At 42.1% G+C, this 13,927-nt stretch overlaps 1 protein-coding gene across 1 annotated transcript; it reads right to left on the bottom strand.

The window, feature by feature from the left end:
- Positions 1-5,025: 5,025 nt before the first annotated feature.
- Positions 5,026-12,288, bottom strand: zgc:174904 (uncharacterized protein LOC564690 homolog). The gene is made up of 7 exons (XM_042710650.1): positions 12,025-12,288; positions 11,155-11,268; positions 9,525-9,707; positions 8,134-8,342; positions 7,456-7,571; positions 6,634-6,809; positions 5,026-5,500 (listed from the first exon to the last, which is right to left on the bottom strand). Exons 1-6 carry the CDS (start codon positions 12,134-12,136, stop codon positions 6,644-6,646), a joined length of 900 nt encoding a protein of 299 aa, XP_042566584.1. The 5' UTR covers positions 12,137-12,288; the 3' UTR covers positions 5,026-5,500; positions 6,634-6,643.
- Positions 12,289-13,927: the final 1,639 nt, after the last annotated feature.

The following is a 13,927-nucleotide window of genomic DNA, read 5'->3' as shown; positions in this document are numbered from 1 at the left end:
ATGAAGGGATAAGCCCCAAAGATGGAAATAGAGGGAGAGAGAGGAGAGAGATAGAGAGACAGAGAGAGAGACGAAGAGCGAGAGGAGGAGCAGAGAAAGAGAGGAGGGGGAGGCAGAGAGCATGGCGAGGAGAGTCAGGTAAACCGATTGCAGAAGGAAAGCAGGTTATGGGGTCAAAAGACAGGAGCTACTGAAGAAACTAAAGGACGGCGCATACCTGAAGAATCCAGGTTTGGAAGGGAGACCAGGGCCCTTGGGGAGCAGGAACAGGTGGTGGATAGATATACTGAAAGAAATAAGCAAGTCAGGAGGCTACTCACCACTACATTAGTACAAGCACTCTAGAATTATTCCAATTTTCTTATTGTACATGAAATAATATTTACAATAAATAATAATTTGTTGCGATCAGAATTACTTCAAACTTTATTTATTTTATTTTTGTTTATTTACTTGTTTGGGTTAGAATGATTTTGATTGATTTTAATGCCATTTAGTATTTATTTCATGTTACAGTCAAGGTCAGTGTGCTACCGCTTTACAGAGGTACCCAGAGGAATCATTTGCACGTGTATTTACCTCACATCCATGCATCTGGGTGCAACATGGCAGCGATGATGCCACACTTTGGAGAGATTAGTGTTTGTGTGGCCTTGAGAATGTAGAATTTTATTCGGGGTGGTTTCACGGGGTTCGGGGGTGAGCATTTTAATTCGTTTGTCAGACCTAATGGGTTGAGCCCAGTTAATCACGATCTAATTGGATGTCCGTGGAATCTGCAATCTCGTTAAGGAATTAGAGGAACCCAATCCGAACATGCGTCACGGGTGACACAGAGAAAAAGAGGGACGGGAAGGAGAGTGGGAACAGTGGAGGTTGAGAGAGAAAGAGAGGGGTGTCGAGTTGGCACTTTTTCCACTTGCCACTTGGGTGCCACTGCCTCGATTCCACCAGCGAAAGAAGCGCTCTCGCCTCTGTTGGCACAGGCCTGGAGACGACGGACACCCTGTGATCATAATCTTACTAATGGCTCAAGGCATCAGATCCCACTGATCTGCACACCGCGGAGGAGTTTGTTTGGTTGGAGAGGGACTTGGGTGGCAAGAGGAGGGTATTGACGATTGAGGAGGGGAAACGGCTGAGGAGGAGATTCTGGTTGTGACTTGGTTCTAAAGGTAGTGGTGCCCAGTGGGGCCTAGTCTCTGCAGTAACAGGCAAGATAAACAACTCAAGATTTCCCCCCCATGTCTACACACACATAATCACAAATTTGACAGCGATATAACATCTCATGTCATTGGGTGTAATGATCCATAAACACCCACAAACGAACACCCCTGTCATACAATAACAGTCATTAACGAAAATATTGGCGTTCAAATAATAAACCATTCCCCCAGTGCAGAAATTGTGAAAAAAGTGTAGTACCCACAAATAAATTGCTGTGTTTTGCAATGGCAGAAATGCCTGAATAAAGCCTTAACATTGACTTAATGGGATGGGATATGGCTTGTAAATCAGAACTAGTTCCCAGTTGGAACTGGGAATCTGTATCTGAAATCTTGAAGCTTGAAGCAGTATACACAATACCGATGGGCCAAAGATACTGGCAATGTTATCAGTGCTTAATGCAGTGTCTTTACAAGTCTTTACATTTCCTGATGATATTATGTCTGTGAAACAGGCTGTGTAATATTGAGAGGAAAAGGAAGTGTGAGGAGCCAAAATATTTTGTCATGTTTTATAAGTGACTGTATTTAAAATGCTCACTATTATTTTTGCCGGATTTTTGTTAAAAGATCCTAAATGAGTAGTCATGGTAGCTGTGATATATGAGTTAGTCCTACCTCCCACATGTCTGCCATAACATGTTCATTACAAGGTTACGCCAGCCTTGTGACAGAGGGTTCCAAGTAAAGGGTTAAGAGCTAACGTAGCTCTTATCAAGGTTAGCTGATCATCATGTGGGTTGGGTTGTCTCCTTCAGTGATTGACAATATAGCCAACAAACACTGTGATTTTTGTTTTCACACCCCCATCTGGTGGGAATAAAGCCCACAGTTAAACCCACACTCACACACACACGCCCCGACACAAACTTGATACACACCCTGAGCTCACAGTTTGATCTTTGGTGTAAACAGCCCAATTCTTTTATCTGGTTTAAGAGACCTGCCTGGGTTCCCTTAAAGAACACTGGCAATACCATGCAGTCACACACACACACACACACACACACACACACACACACACACACACACACACACAGACTGACATGACACTGTACATACAGTACATGTCACCCTGGGTTACTTCTCCCTCTCCTAATACTAATCTGCAGAGAATTAGGTGTTTAAAAACGCTAGAATGGGACACTTTTTCACTTTTTCCATTTTCATGGTCACATGGTCACAACCTCCCTTGTACACTGGTGTAAGCACAAAGTTTCACATCTTCCTTGAAAGGGGGCATTTCTATGACTGACTTCTGTGTGAATCCCTCCGATTATTTTACATCCATCACTGCATTGAAGGTTGCACATTTTGCATGTAAAAGCAACTTTCTGCAACCTTCAGCAAGCAAGCCTGACAAATTTCTCCAGCAGGCAGAAAGAGAATGTAGAATGTGAAAAACAATTTGGTGCCCACTTTTGGAAGACAATAACATAAAATAAAAGACTGAAACTGAACAATGCTTTTATTGTGTTTGTTAAGGAACCTTTTGGAATATTGTATAGATGTAATCCACAGAGATTCAGTCTAGGAGTTGGTTGTTCACATGGTTCAACTGTGAGCCAAAAATTGCTGTTTCCAAATTGGGTAACTTCCCCACACATATTGAAGAGGAACTACTAAAAGTGGATGAGCCAGTCATGTGTGGAAATGATACATTGGAGAAGTATGTCATGTGAAGACATCCAGGGAAGCTTGCAATCGTATCTTATTCTCCTTCCTGGAATTACCTTAAGACACAGTTCAGACATATCAGTACCTCAAGGGGCTGTTAGCCGTTTAGCACTCTCTCTCTCTCTCTCTCGCTCTCCCTCTCTCTCTCTCTTTGTCTCTCTTCTCTAAATCCTGCTTAATACGAACTGACAGAAGAAGGCCTCAGGACTTCCTGATGTGTTCCGTGGTAACAAGCTCAAGAGGCGAGAGGGTGAGGAAGGGAAGACACACCTTGCTCTCCAAACTCAAACTCATTCACCCTCTCTTTGACCTCCTCAACAGGACCTCCCCCTTTCCACGACTAGTGCAACAGGCCTCAGCTAAGTGCCACATTCAAACCATGTCTTGAAAAAGATGAACATGCAACACAAACCCTTCCCTCGCGATGAACTGAAGGAATATTTGTAATAGTTGGTGAACATGGATTATTTTATGAGAGTATACATGGCGTAATTTAGGCAGTCTGTGATAAAGTGGGTGTGGTGCCAAACCGGTAACAAGCTCCGGTTGAGGGAAAGTCAGTTAGCGGGGGTTAGATCTAATTGGCCGTGGGGTCAACCAAACAAAAGATAGATGGGTGTGACTAAATTACTTTTAAAAGATGAACATCTTTTCTTCATACAATGGGTTTTTGGGGTTTAGAGTAGAATGTGAGATCATCCATGGACATCTTCTGTTGAAACTTGAAAGCTTAGAGCCTTTCAATAAACAAAAACGCAGATCCAAGTGTTTGGCCTTCTCGTCTGCTGATTGCAAAATATGGAAAGAGTTGCACTTTTCTCTGCAACATAATCTTTACTAAGAACTAAGGTTCTTAATGGCTGACTAAGGTTGTCATGCTTGTTTATTAAGAACTTATCAAGGTGTGCATGTTGAAGAGTACAGCTGTCTAAAGCTGTTTGTCCTGTTGAATCGACAAAAAGTACTTCTCATACTGAGGGAGAGTTCACTTTAGTATTTGGATAAAAGATTAATCAACTATCCATCACCGCCCCGCGGATATTTGTGGAAGACCGGACAGGTTTTCTTTTGCCTATTAACAGAATTCCCTCATCAGGAATTCTACGCTTTAAATTAGGCCACTGGTGCTCATCAAAAGTGCCCTACTGCAGATGGATCTACAGGGAACCATACGTCGTTATATAACAGTTGCTCTAGTTCATTTGTTTACACTGGTGGCAGGAACCGTGTCAATTAATGCACAAGTGGATCAGTGAGAGTCAAGGTCACCAATTGGGTGCAAGAAAGCTTAAAGAGCCAATCAAGCACAAAGGACGTCCTGCGAGCTGAGGTTCTGGGAGGTCCGACGATGCTGTAGGTGACCATCCATCTTCTAAACGGGCCTCGGAGTCACCACACACACAAAGCAGAACAAACAAGAGCTGAGGTGTCCACCGGTGCCAGTGTAGGGTTAAGATCAGTGCATTAGAAAATCCACCAAGCTAATGACATTCTCAATGACGAGAGTTCCTTCTGGGTTCATTTTGATTCTATGAATATACATTAGCGTGGAGAGCCACCCTGACTGGCTGTTGTCTGTTGAGTTATTTGGAGGAGACTGGTTATTTGACATTCTTGCACGGATAGGACTAACAAGTCAAATAAATGACTGTACCCTTTAATAACATGACCTATTTTTCTTCACATACTGAAGTGGCCTACTTACGCTTTCGCAGAAAATCCAGACACCAGAAATTACTTGAACTTCAGGGAAGTTCAGTCGTGCTGGAAGAAATGAGGCCAAAGAATATCTCTCACCGGTTGTTGTTTTCTTGAGATGTTAAATGACTGGCAAACACATAACAGCATATGCACAATCTTATGAATCAAAATGGTCTCACCATTTGTTGGCATTAACATGACCATTCCATACTTCTCTTGCATAAGATTAAACTGTCACAATTAGCAGTTCTATGTGAGTGAGTCATTTAACACAGCCAAGGTGAGGCAGTCACATCCATATCAAGTAAATAGCTACCTGCCTAGACAAGTGCTGCCCTCTGCAGGATAAAGGTTTTTATATTATCCTAAATCTAACATATAATGAAGTTCATTTGCATCTTTAGTAACAACACGTGGGTTTTTTGTATCATATTTCATGCTTTATTTTTCAGTTGCATTTCATTTAGAAGATGTTTTTATCCAAAGAGCAGGTACACATAGTTTTATACCTGGTAATCAAACCTTCTACCTTGTTATAGTTCTCCTAATATCTCTAAAGCTATTAAAGATAGGAATTTCATGTCAATTCAACATCAATCAACTCTTCACAACTCAATTCTTTTTTTTTGCTATTGAAATAAATCAATAATAACAACATTTGTTTTTTAATCATTCTATTGTCAAACATGGTTATTTCAAAACAACAACAAAAAAATATTTACAGGTTATATACAATTTCTCTCTCTCCCGGGAAAAATACAAACTAGCACCCTTCAGAGAAGGGAAGCACTCCTCGGATCTGAGAAAATTCCCATTTCCCATTTTATCTTCTCATTTGTGTATCATTGGCTCTCCCAAACAGTGGTTATTTAGTCTGCCCACCACAGCAGCTGGGGTACGTTCGTCGTAGAGTTGAAGCTAAGTTAATCAATTGGCCTTTTAGCCCGTTAAGATTAGCGAGCTGATTGAGAACAGCAAATATCGGTTCGTTAACGGCTGACCCGCATCCTAATCATGTGGTTAATTTCAAGCAGGCTAAAGTTATCATGGCATTTGCGCGTGCACTTCCTACTTCAAAAGGCAGGAAAGGTCGATTACCAAAACCATGATTTTCTAACGGTATAATTGTTCTAAACTCAAAGAAAAGGGCTCTTTTTTTCTCCGCTGGCGAGTAGGAGATGAACATGAACGCTTATGAAGAATACAAGACCATAATCATGGCAAAATTCAACACCACCACCGCTGTGAGAGCAAGGTGTGTTGGGGTGTTTATAGGGTGATATCTATATATGAATCCCTGACCGCAAGTGTCAGCTGGTACAGAGGTTTCGTCTACCGGTTTGAATCTGCATGGTTGCTAGTTCAAATCCCCTCACCTCCTTCCTCAATGAAGTTTTACATTTCCTTGGAAGTCGCTTTGAATAAAAACGTCTGTTAAATGACTAAATGTATTAATAACAAATGCAATAAATTGAAGCAGCGAAAATAAATTGGCTGTATTTCTCTCTATTCTTATCATGAGTCCACCGTAATCATTTTCTACAATAATGATATGCTATGCTGTACTAATAACACATATAATTATGAGTGCTTTGTTCTCCGCATCACCGACACTACAAAAATGTACCACTCGCAAAAAAGCGCAAGACAGTCAATGTTCGACTGTGGTGTTTGCAATAGATGACTCGAGAAGGTCTTGTAAATTAATGATTCCTTGTCGGCTGAATCGGTAGCGCTCATACAAGAATAATGGATCTTGACGATCGCAAAGAACTCTCTCCCTCCGCTAATCTAACTCTAATATCAGTCCTTGGTCAATGGGATCCCTCCTTTTTCCGGGGGTGTGGCAAGCTTATCCAGCTACACTTAAGTTAGCCTGCCCTGGAGCAGGTTAGTGCTAATCGATATGTAACTATGGTGATTTATCAAAAGTTGCTTCCACGAACCAAAAAGAGGGGCGTTTTTTATCTTAGCCTGAAAATTAGCTCGCTAAACCGTTTAGCGAGCTACGACGAATACCCCCCAGGTCTTCACCCCTATGCACCAGCGGGCGGCTTCTCCATTTCACACACAAAGAGGCAGGGCATTTCGCAGGGCGCGTCGTACCAGCTCTTCGTCGGGACGCGACTGCGCACCTGCGTCTTCACGATGTAGCCACAGTCCTCGTCAATGTGGTTGTTGGGCTCTCCTTCCTCCCAGAAACTGTGCCAAACAAGTACCGAAAGGTTCACAGAAGTCAGAAGAAAAAAACTTGTGTGACATAGCATGCTGCTTTTCCACACTGCAAGGACACCACACCACACCCTACTGCTCTTCAGCATGGTTAGAAACCATAATGCTGAAGTGTGCAAGAAAGAAGAATTGATGAACCAGCGTTTGTTTTTAGAGAACAACAATAAAGGGAAGTGAATGTGTGGAGCAAAAAAAAAAAGGAAAAGACAAAAAAAAAAAGAGTGCGACGAGAAATATTTGGAAAGACAAAAGTAAACTGATCAGGTTAACAGGAGAAAAAGAGTAATGTAATAAGAAGTAAGGAATCCGAAGTAAATGCGATAGTTATCAGTGAAGCTTTTAAGACGCTATACTATATAACACTGTTCATGATTTCTTCAAAACAACATTACTGTTGAGTCTAGCATTTTTTTTTTTTTTTAGTAAGGGAAACTACACACAGCCCCCCTGGAGTGTGGCCAAGAATGACAAAAAACAATTAAAGTACTGGGACACCATGATGACTAGATGAACACCTACACAGAAGAAAGGCATGTGTGTGTGTGTGTATATGTGTGTGTGTGTGTGTGTGTGTGTGTGTGTGTATGTGTGTATGTGAACCTGTGCACCCACTTACTTGTCAACCAGTTCTGTTCCATCTACCCAGTGCCATGTCCCTTCTAACTTCTCATCAGTGATTCCAAACCAGTAGGCATTCCAGTGCCCCCGAACCAGCTTATTCCAAATAAACGTCTACAGCAAGGCACAACAAAAAATGGGGGATGTAATTCAATATTTAACTCATCAAATTCTCTGACCTAATGCCCAAGCTTAATGGAAAGGGACAGAATGTGAGAGCGTTTGTATCACTGAAATGTTGATTTTTTTGTTTTGGCTCTGTGATCTGTAAAGCATGGCCACACCAAGCTGTGAAAAACAACCTGTTTGAAGATCACATCCCCAGATATCTCTCAAGTTCATCTGTTTAAGGTGAAGCTCTGCCACTCATATCTTCATATAAAACAAATTTTTAACTAATACACATAGCAACAATTGCCATCAAGTTCTGTATCTCCCTTACCCACTCTTCCTTGACTCTGACAAGGCCAGACAAGACCAGGAACTGTAAGTGGGCATGTGTGGTTGCTGTGGAAACCTATGTTCATGCCATTTGGTGTGGTTGCCCACTTGCCAGTGAATAGACAAGGGTACATGAGTATCTCTGTCCATTTGTGCCAGTCTAACACATTCATATTTGCGCTCTCTCTCTATGCCTCTTTCTGTCTCCCTCTCTCGCTCTCTTTCTCTCTCTCACCTGTTCTTCTGCGGTATGGATAATAGCCAAGTGTCCCCCTCTCCTCACGCAGAACTTCTGGCTGCTCTTCCAGTCCAGTGTGGTGGTGGAGATGTAGTAACAGCTGTCGGCAAACCTGAGCCAATCTGCCGGGCACCCACTGGGTGAACTCGGTAATGGGGTAGCTGGCGGTGGCACAGTAGTCTCTAGGGCTGGGGAACAGGTGGCCTCTGGTGGGAGATGGCACAGCTATCAATGTGAGAAACCCCTCATACCCCTCACACAACCAAGACAGGAGCCAAACACCACAGCCAAGCATGAGGGAGAGAGAGAGAGAGAGAAAGTCATGACAGAAGAAATGGTAACAAAATGGATGACTGACTGACTGACTCAGCACCACACTCAAAACCACCGACATCTCTCCACAGATATATATATACCTCTTGCAAACAAATGATAAGCAAATGTAAGTGGGGATAGATTCCTGAAACATGATGAGAGTATACAAGTGTCACTGATGTGGGAGAAAAAAAAGGCCTTGCTGACTTGCTGATGACCATTTGTGTTCCCAAACACATTCTGTTTACATAGTTTAGCTCCTGGCTTTGGTGGACATTCTGTGGATGGAAGTGTTTTGACATGTAGATTAGGGTTAGATAGCTTTTGTATTCCCACATATTTTGTCTCCGTAAAGAACTTGGCTGAAAGTGCTTGGTCTGGAAGAAATTAATGAATATCCTCCTGCCCAATTGTAAACATCAGGGAGGCTTCACTCGCATGCACACAGGAACTCTCTTCATTTCCTTCGTTTTAAGAATTAAAATTTCCTCAGGAGGGATCAGCAGGAGGATCATTCATATTAAAGCACGTTCTGTTTGTACCAGATGCATGTGGGTGTCAAAGCATGACTTAGTTAATGACCGTGTGAGCAACAGTTTCCAATCTTTTTATTTTCTTTTCTTCACACACACACCCATACACATCCAGCCTTTTGCAAAGAGTCCCACATGAGAGTGTGTATTTTTGTGTGTTTGTCTGTGTGAGAAGGAAGGAAAGAAAGAGAGAGAGAGAGCGAGAGAGATGGCTCCTACCACCCTGAAGCCAGAGTGTTCTAGAGGACAAGCTAGCCTAACCTATGCCCTACTTTGAGGGGATCTTGGAGGACTAAGGTCTAACTTACACCAGGTGACTGTTATTCCTTATACTGAGAGAAAGTCCGTTTTACACATTACAGGGAAGGGCTATACACCAGAGGGCTCCCAAGAATAACTGGGCATACTTATGAAAGGCAACACCACAATTGTGATTTCTTTCACACTGTACCTACAATGAAAACCCAAACTGTGTCAAATCACAGACATGATATCAAATGATCATATCAAAATGAAAGCGGGCTTTCACAGCACTCCTACCCTGAACCTTCACCCTTTCTTGCAGGGCATTTCTCTCCATCTCCAGTTGCCGCTTCTCTTTCTCCAGTCTCTTGATTTGCTCGGTCAGATTTGTGACGTTCACAAGGAGAGTCTGCCTCTGGGTCTGAGCAGAGGCAGATGAATTCTGGGAAAGTGAGGATGTCACCTCAGAGACACTTCTTCCTACATTGTCGGGCAAAAGGGGGGGGAGGGGGAGACACAGATATTCCGATAACAATGTTAGTTTGACTTTGACTTTGATATGCTCAGGGACAAAAACACAACGTAAAATAACACAGGTGAGTCATGATATGCAGCTGTAGCTATAATCCTGAACATTCAAACACGATGTCCTCTTCTGATCCCAGAGGGCCTGTTTCCCAATCAGCAGGAGGAAAAACAAACAGCTGCTCTGTTTTCTAACAGGCTGAGTAACATCAGTGGCTAACCAAAACCACACATTTATAAACAAAGGAAAAACATGCACTTTTAGGAAGTGTTTTAGCGGGAGAGGGGTGTGTGTGTGTGGGGGGGGGGGAATGGTCAAAATGGACAGAATAAGACTGTTCAGAATGGAAAAATTGTAAAAAAAAAAAAAACGTGAAGACAAATAGTGACTCTGTAATGGCCCGAGAGCACAGACAACCACCCTGATGTCCAGTGCTATTGGACTATGAACCATGGGCAGCCTATCCAGTGTTTGCTCAGGGGCCAGGGGCTGAAATTCTGATCAGTGCTTAACACTACTGAGTCCGAGCCTTTTTTAGGTAGTCTGACATGCATTGATGTTTTTGTATATTTCCCCTAAGTAAAACATTGAGGCAAAAGTGGCATTTATGATTATATTCTAGAAGGCCTCAGCAATAATAACATGAGAGTAAAAGGAATGTAGTAAAAAAAAATTATATTTAAATCAAATCTAAACATACCCTCACAAGAAGCACTGATCTTAAATCTGCCTCTGAAGCTGTAAAGAAACTATAAGATGTAAAGAAACTGTAGAAAATGACCAATGTCATTTCTACAGAAACTCTAACTTAAACTAGAGAAACTGAAGAAACTTAATGACTTATAATATCACTAGGAACCTGGCAGTGGCAAAAACGAGCAGTTTACTTTGACGCAGATGCTTGCTCATGAGATTACATTTTATAGCAGTTTTGCCGATCCCCAAGTTCGCCAAAAATCCCCAAAGTTTCCCTTTAAGTCTGTGATTTACATGCCATGAAGACAGTAACGCACTTCGGGCCAGATTCTCCTATTCGGTCTTAAGTATTTATACCAGGCCACAGTGGAGCAACATCCACTGAAGATCACCTGATCTTCTGGACAATTTTGGACTTGTAAGCCTCAATGATGCTGCCTCCATGTACTGAAAAATGGGTCCTCCACCTCATGCCTGGCTGTCCTTTCAGATGTGAAAGGGGAGATTTTTTTTTTTACAAAGACAGAAAGCAACACCTTCTTCCCAATAGTGTGGACTGTTAGCCCTAGTACCCCACCCCTCAGTAACCCCACAGCACCCAGTGTAATCATCAAGAGAGGGAGAGAGACCTATAGAGAGACAGCCAGAGAGAGAGAGAGAGAGAGAGAGAGAGAGAGAGAGAGAGAGAGAGAGAGAGAGACTTACGTTGTGAACTCATTACCACAAGGACCAAGAGCAGGACCAGACAGAGGCCAGTCAGGCATGCTGTGGCCAGTTTGTAAGGTTGCCTGGAGTTACCTTTTGCTGGAGAGACATGAACTGTAATGCACATCCATCCATACATACATACATAGAAAAAGAGAGAATTGTATTACTACACATTTTCAATTGAGATTGCTGCAGGGTCAAAAAGGTTCATGATAAAGGATAAAGAGTGGGAAAAGTTTGCTTCATAAGAGGCTTCTGTTTTTCTCCCTTTTTATGGACTAACTGAAAATAATTTTGATATAGTCATAAATGCCACTGAAATGTGTACTTCAGTAATGCATTTGGAAAACCAGAATGGTTTGCAGTTGATTAGGGGTTGGCTAAGGACAGCATTTTTCCTTGTACAAATAAAAAACATGACATTTATGAAGGAAATAGCTTCTATTACTACCGTATGTGTCAAAAGCGGGTGTCCTTTACTACACAAATTTCAGCAGTGAGCACAAGTCTTGTGTTGGACACAGTTTGCTTATAAACACACATTTGTATTCCTGAAAATGTCAAGGCAGGCTCGAACAAGCAACAGGGCAAAACTAAAATAACTGGATAAAGGAGTTAAGGGGGAGGCGTGGAAACCAGCTTTCCATTCCAGATGTTTAGGTGGAAAAATACAACCGTGTGAAAACGTGTAAACATTTAGCTGTAGAAATAGTTCATATTTCGCATGCATGGCAGCGCACATCCATCTCACCATCAGGTATTGTATGCACCATACTGTATAGTGCATACAATACCTGATGGTGAGATGGATGTGCGCTGCCATGCATGCGAAATATGAACTATTTCTACACGAACAACAAAACTTACCAACATGTCGTTCCCGTACATCTGGACTGTTCAGATCACCACAGGGGCTATCAGAGTCGATAAGTTTCGAGTACATCCCCTCGCAAAACGTTGTGCCATGTTCTGCCGTCATTGCTCCGTCCAGTTCGCTTATGAGTCAAACAAGTATCTTTGGGCATGTCATTTAAACATTTTAAATAATTACTCACATGTGTGGGAGGCAAGGGAGGGCTCAACTTCGGACAGAATCAGGATTGGTTGAGATCGAAGCCCACGAAAAACGTGACGATTTCACGAGACATGCAAACATATTGCCCAATGCCTTGCCCAATGCCTTGCCCCTCTTACTGACATGCCAATTTCAAGGAATTGGCGTAACATGACCGTAAAAACAAAGTAAGACAAGTATGTGCCATTTAATGATCATGTTAGTCGACTGTGATGTCGGAATTGCCAGAGGCGTAAGCAGGGGCGGCCCTAGCATATTTGGCGCTCTAGGCGAGCTTCACTCCTGGCGCCCCCCCCCCCCCCCCCCCCCACACGTTTTTTCCCCACGAAAACGGAATTGCAACTTTCAAACGCTATTTTGCCCTGTAAGACTGCATTTATTTCACATAAACACAACAATGATCGCGACGATGAACAAACATTAATTCAAGAACAAATCACTGAGAAAATGTCACGCCTGTGCTGGACTACGCTCCGGCCACGCCCCCTGTTCAACTGTTTATGGACACACACACACCTCCACGTCATCTTCCCACTCGCCTGCAAATAACGTTTTCTTAGTCTTCTAAAAGTGAATCTAAAATGATATAACAAAAATATGTATTATTATCATTTGTTAAATTTAGCTATTATGAAGGCTAGTTATTAAGCATTTTGGTGTATTTGGACAGCCTGACATTTTTTTATTCCAAGATGCATAGCTATTGATTAGTTGAATCATGTCTAATTAAACTGGCTAGCTCGCTCCACCAAAACTAAAGCTGTCCAAATGTGATTACTCATTTTTTTATGACGCAAAATTACGCAAATTGCGGTACAGCTGAACTTGAACTGATGTTTCGACTGAATGACAATAACAAGGAACGTCACAAGTCACTGGCTAGCTAGCGTTAGCTAACTAGCAAGATTACATACAATCCATTCGCTAAAGTTGACAATACAACACTTGGATTTTTACCAGTATTCCTCACTTGTTGACAATTTGCCGTGTTTGGCTTCCTTAATGGGTGTGCTATGCAACGAGTAAGATATGTGTAGTGTTGTTGCACTGGCTATTGGCTTTATATGTGCGCCCCTATTTTAATCATGTCTTTTTTTGTATAATGTAGAATAAATGGACATATCATTTTTTTTATATACCCGCCTCTGTAAAATCCTTAAAGAACTATTTGACAGGGAGTAGGAAAACGTTCAATGATAAGGTACATCTTTTCTTCTTTGGGGGCAATTCACGCATTCGTGAACGTTTTCTTATCTGGAATTCATTCTAGGCTAGAACAAGATTTAAGGATTTACCTTTCTCCTTGGCACGTTTCTCTTCTTCTTCCTTTCTTTTCTTCTTAAATTGCGCCCCGGATGGCTTTTGCCTCTTCATTATTTTGTTCTTCAAAGTTTCTTGAACACACACACTCTAACCAAACGCCTCACTGTGCTAGCATGTTCTGAGGACACCAAGGACGTACGTACCCCTTCCGTTTTTTTGGCTCATTTTACCCTAATGTTAGATTTTTTTTTTATGGCAAAATATTGGTTGGAGATATAGAAGGGGGCGCAAAAAAAACTCTGTCCAGCAAAAAAAGAACACAATTCTGTTTTTTTTTTTTTTTTTGCTGGGCGCAGTTTTTTGCGCCCCCCTCTGAGTGGCGCTGTCATGGCAAAAAGTGACCGGGTGCCAAAAAGAGCCCGGGTGGCTTTC

The sequence above is a fragment of the Clupea harengus genome, chromosome 19 (assembly GCF_900700415.2).
Source record: "Clupea harengus chromosome 19, Ch_v2.0.2, whole genome shotgun sequence".
In the NCBI taxonomy this organism is placed as follows: domain Eukaryota; kingdom Metazoa; phylum Chordata; class Actinopteri; order Clupeiformes; family Clupeidae; genus Clupea; species Clupea harengus.
The sequence above is the reverse complement of the archived record's forward strand: the minus strand, read 5'-3'. Positions and strand labels throughout refer to the sequence as shown.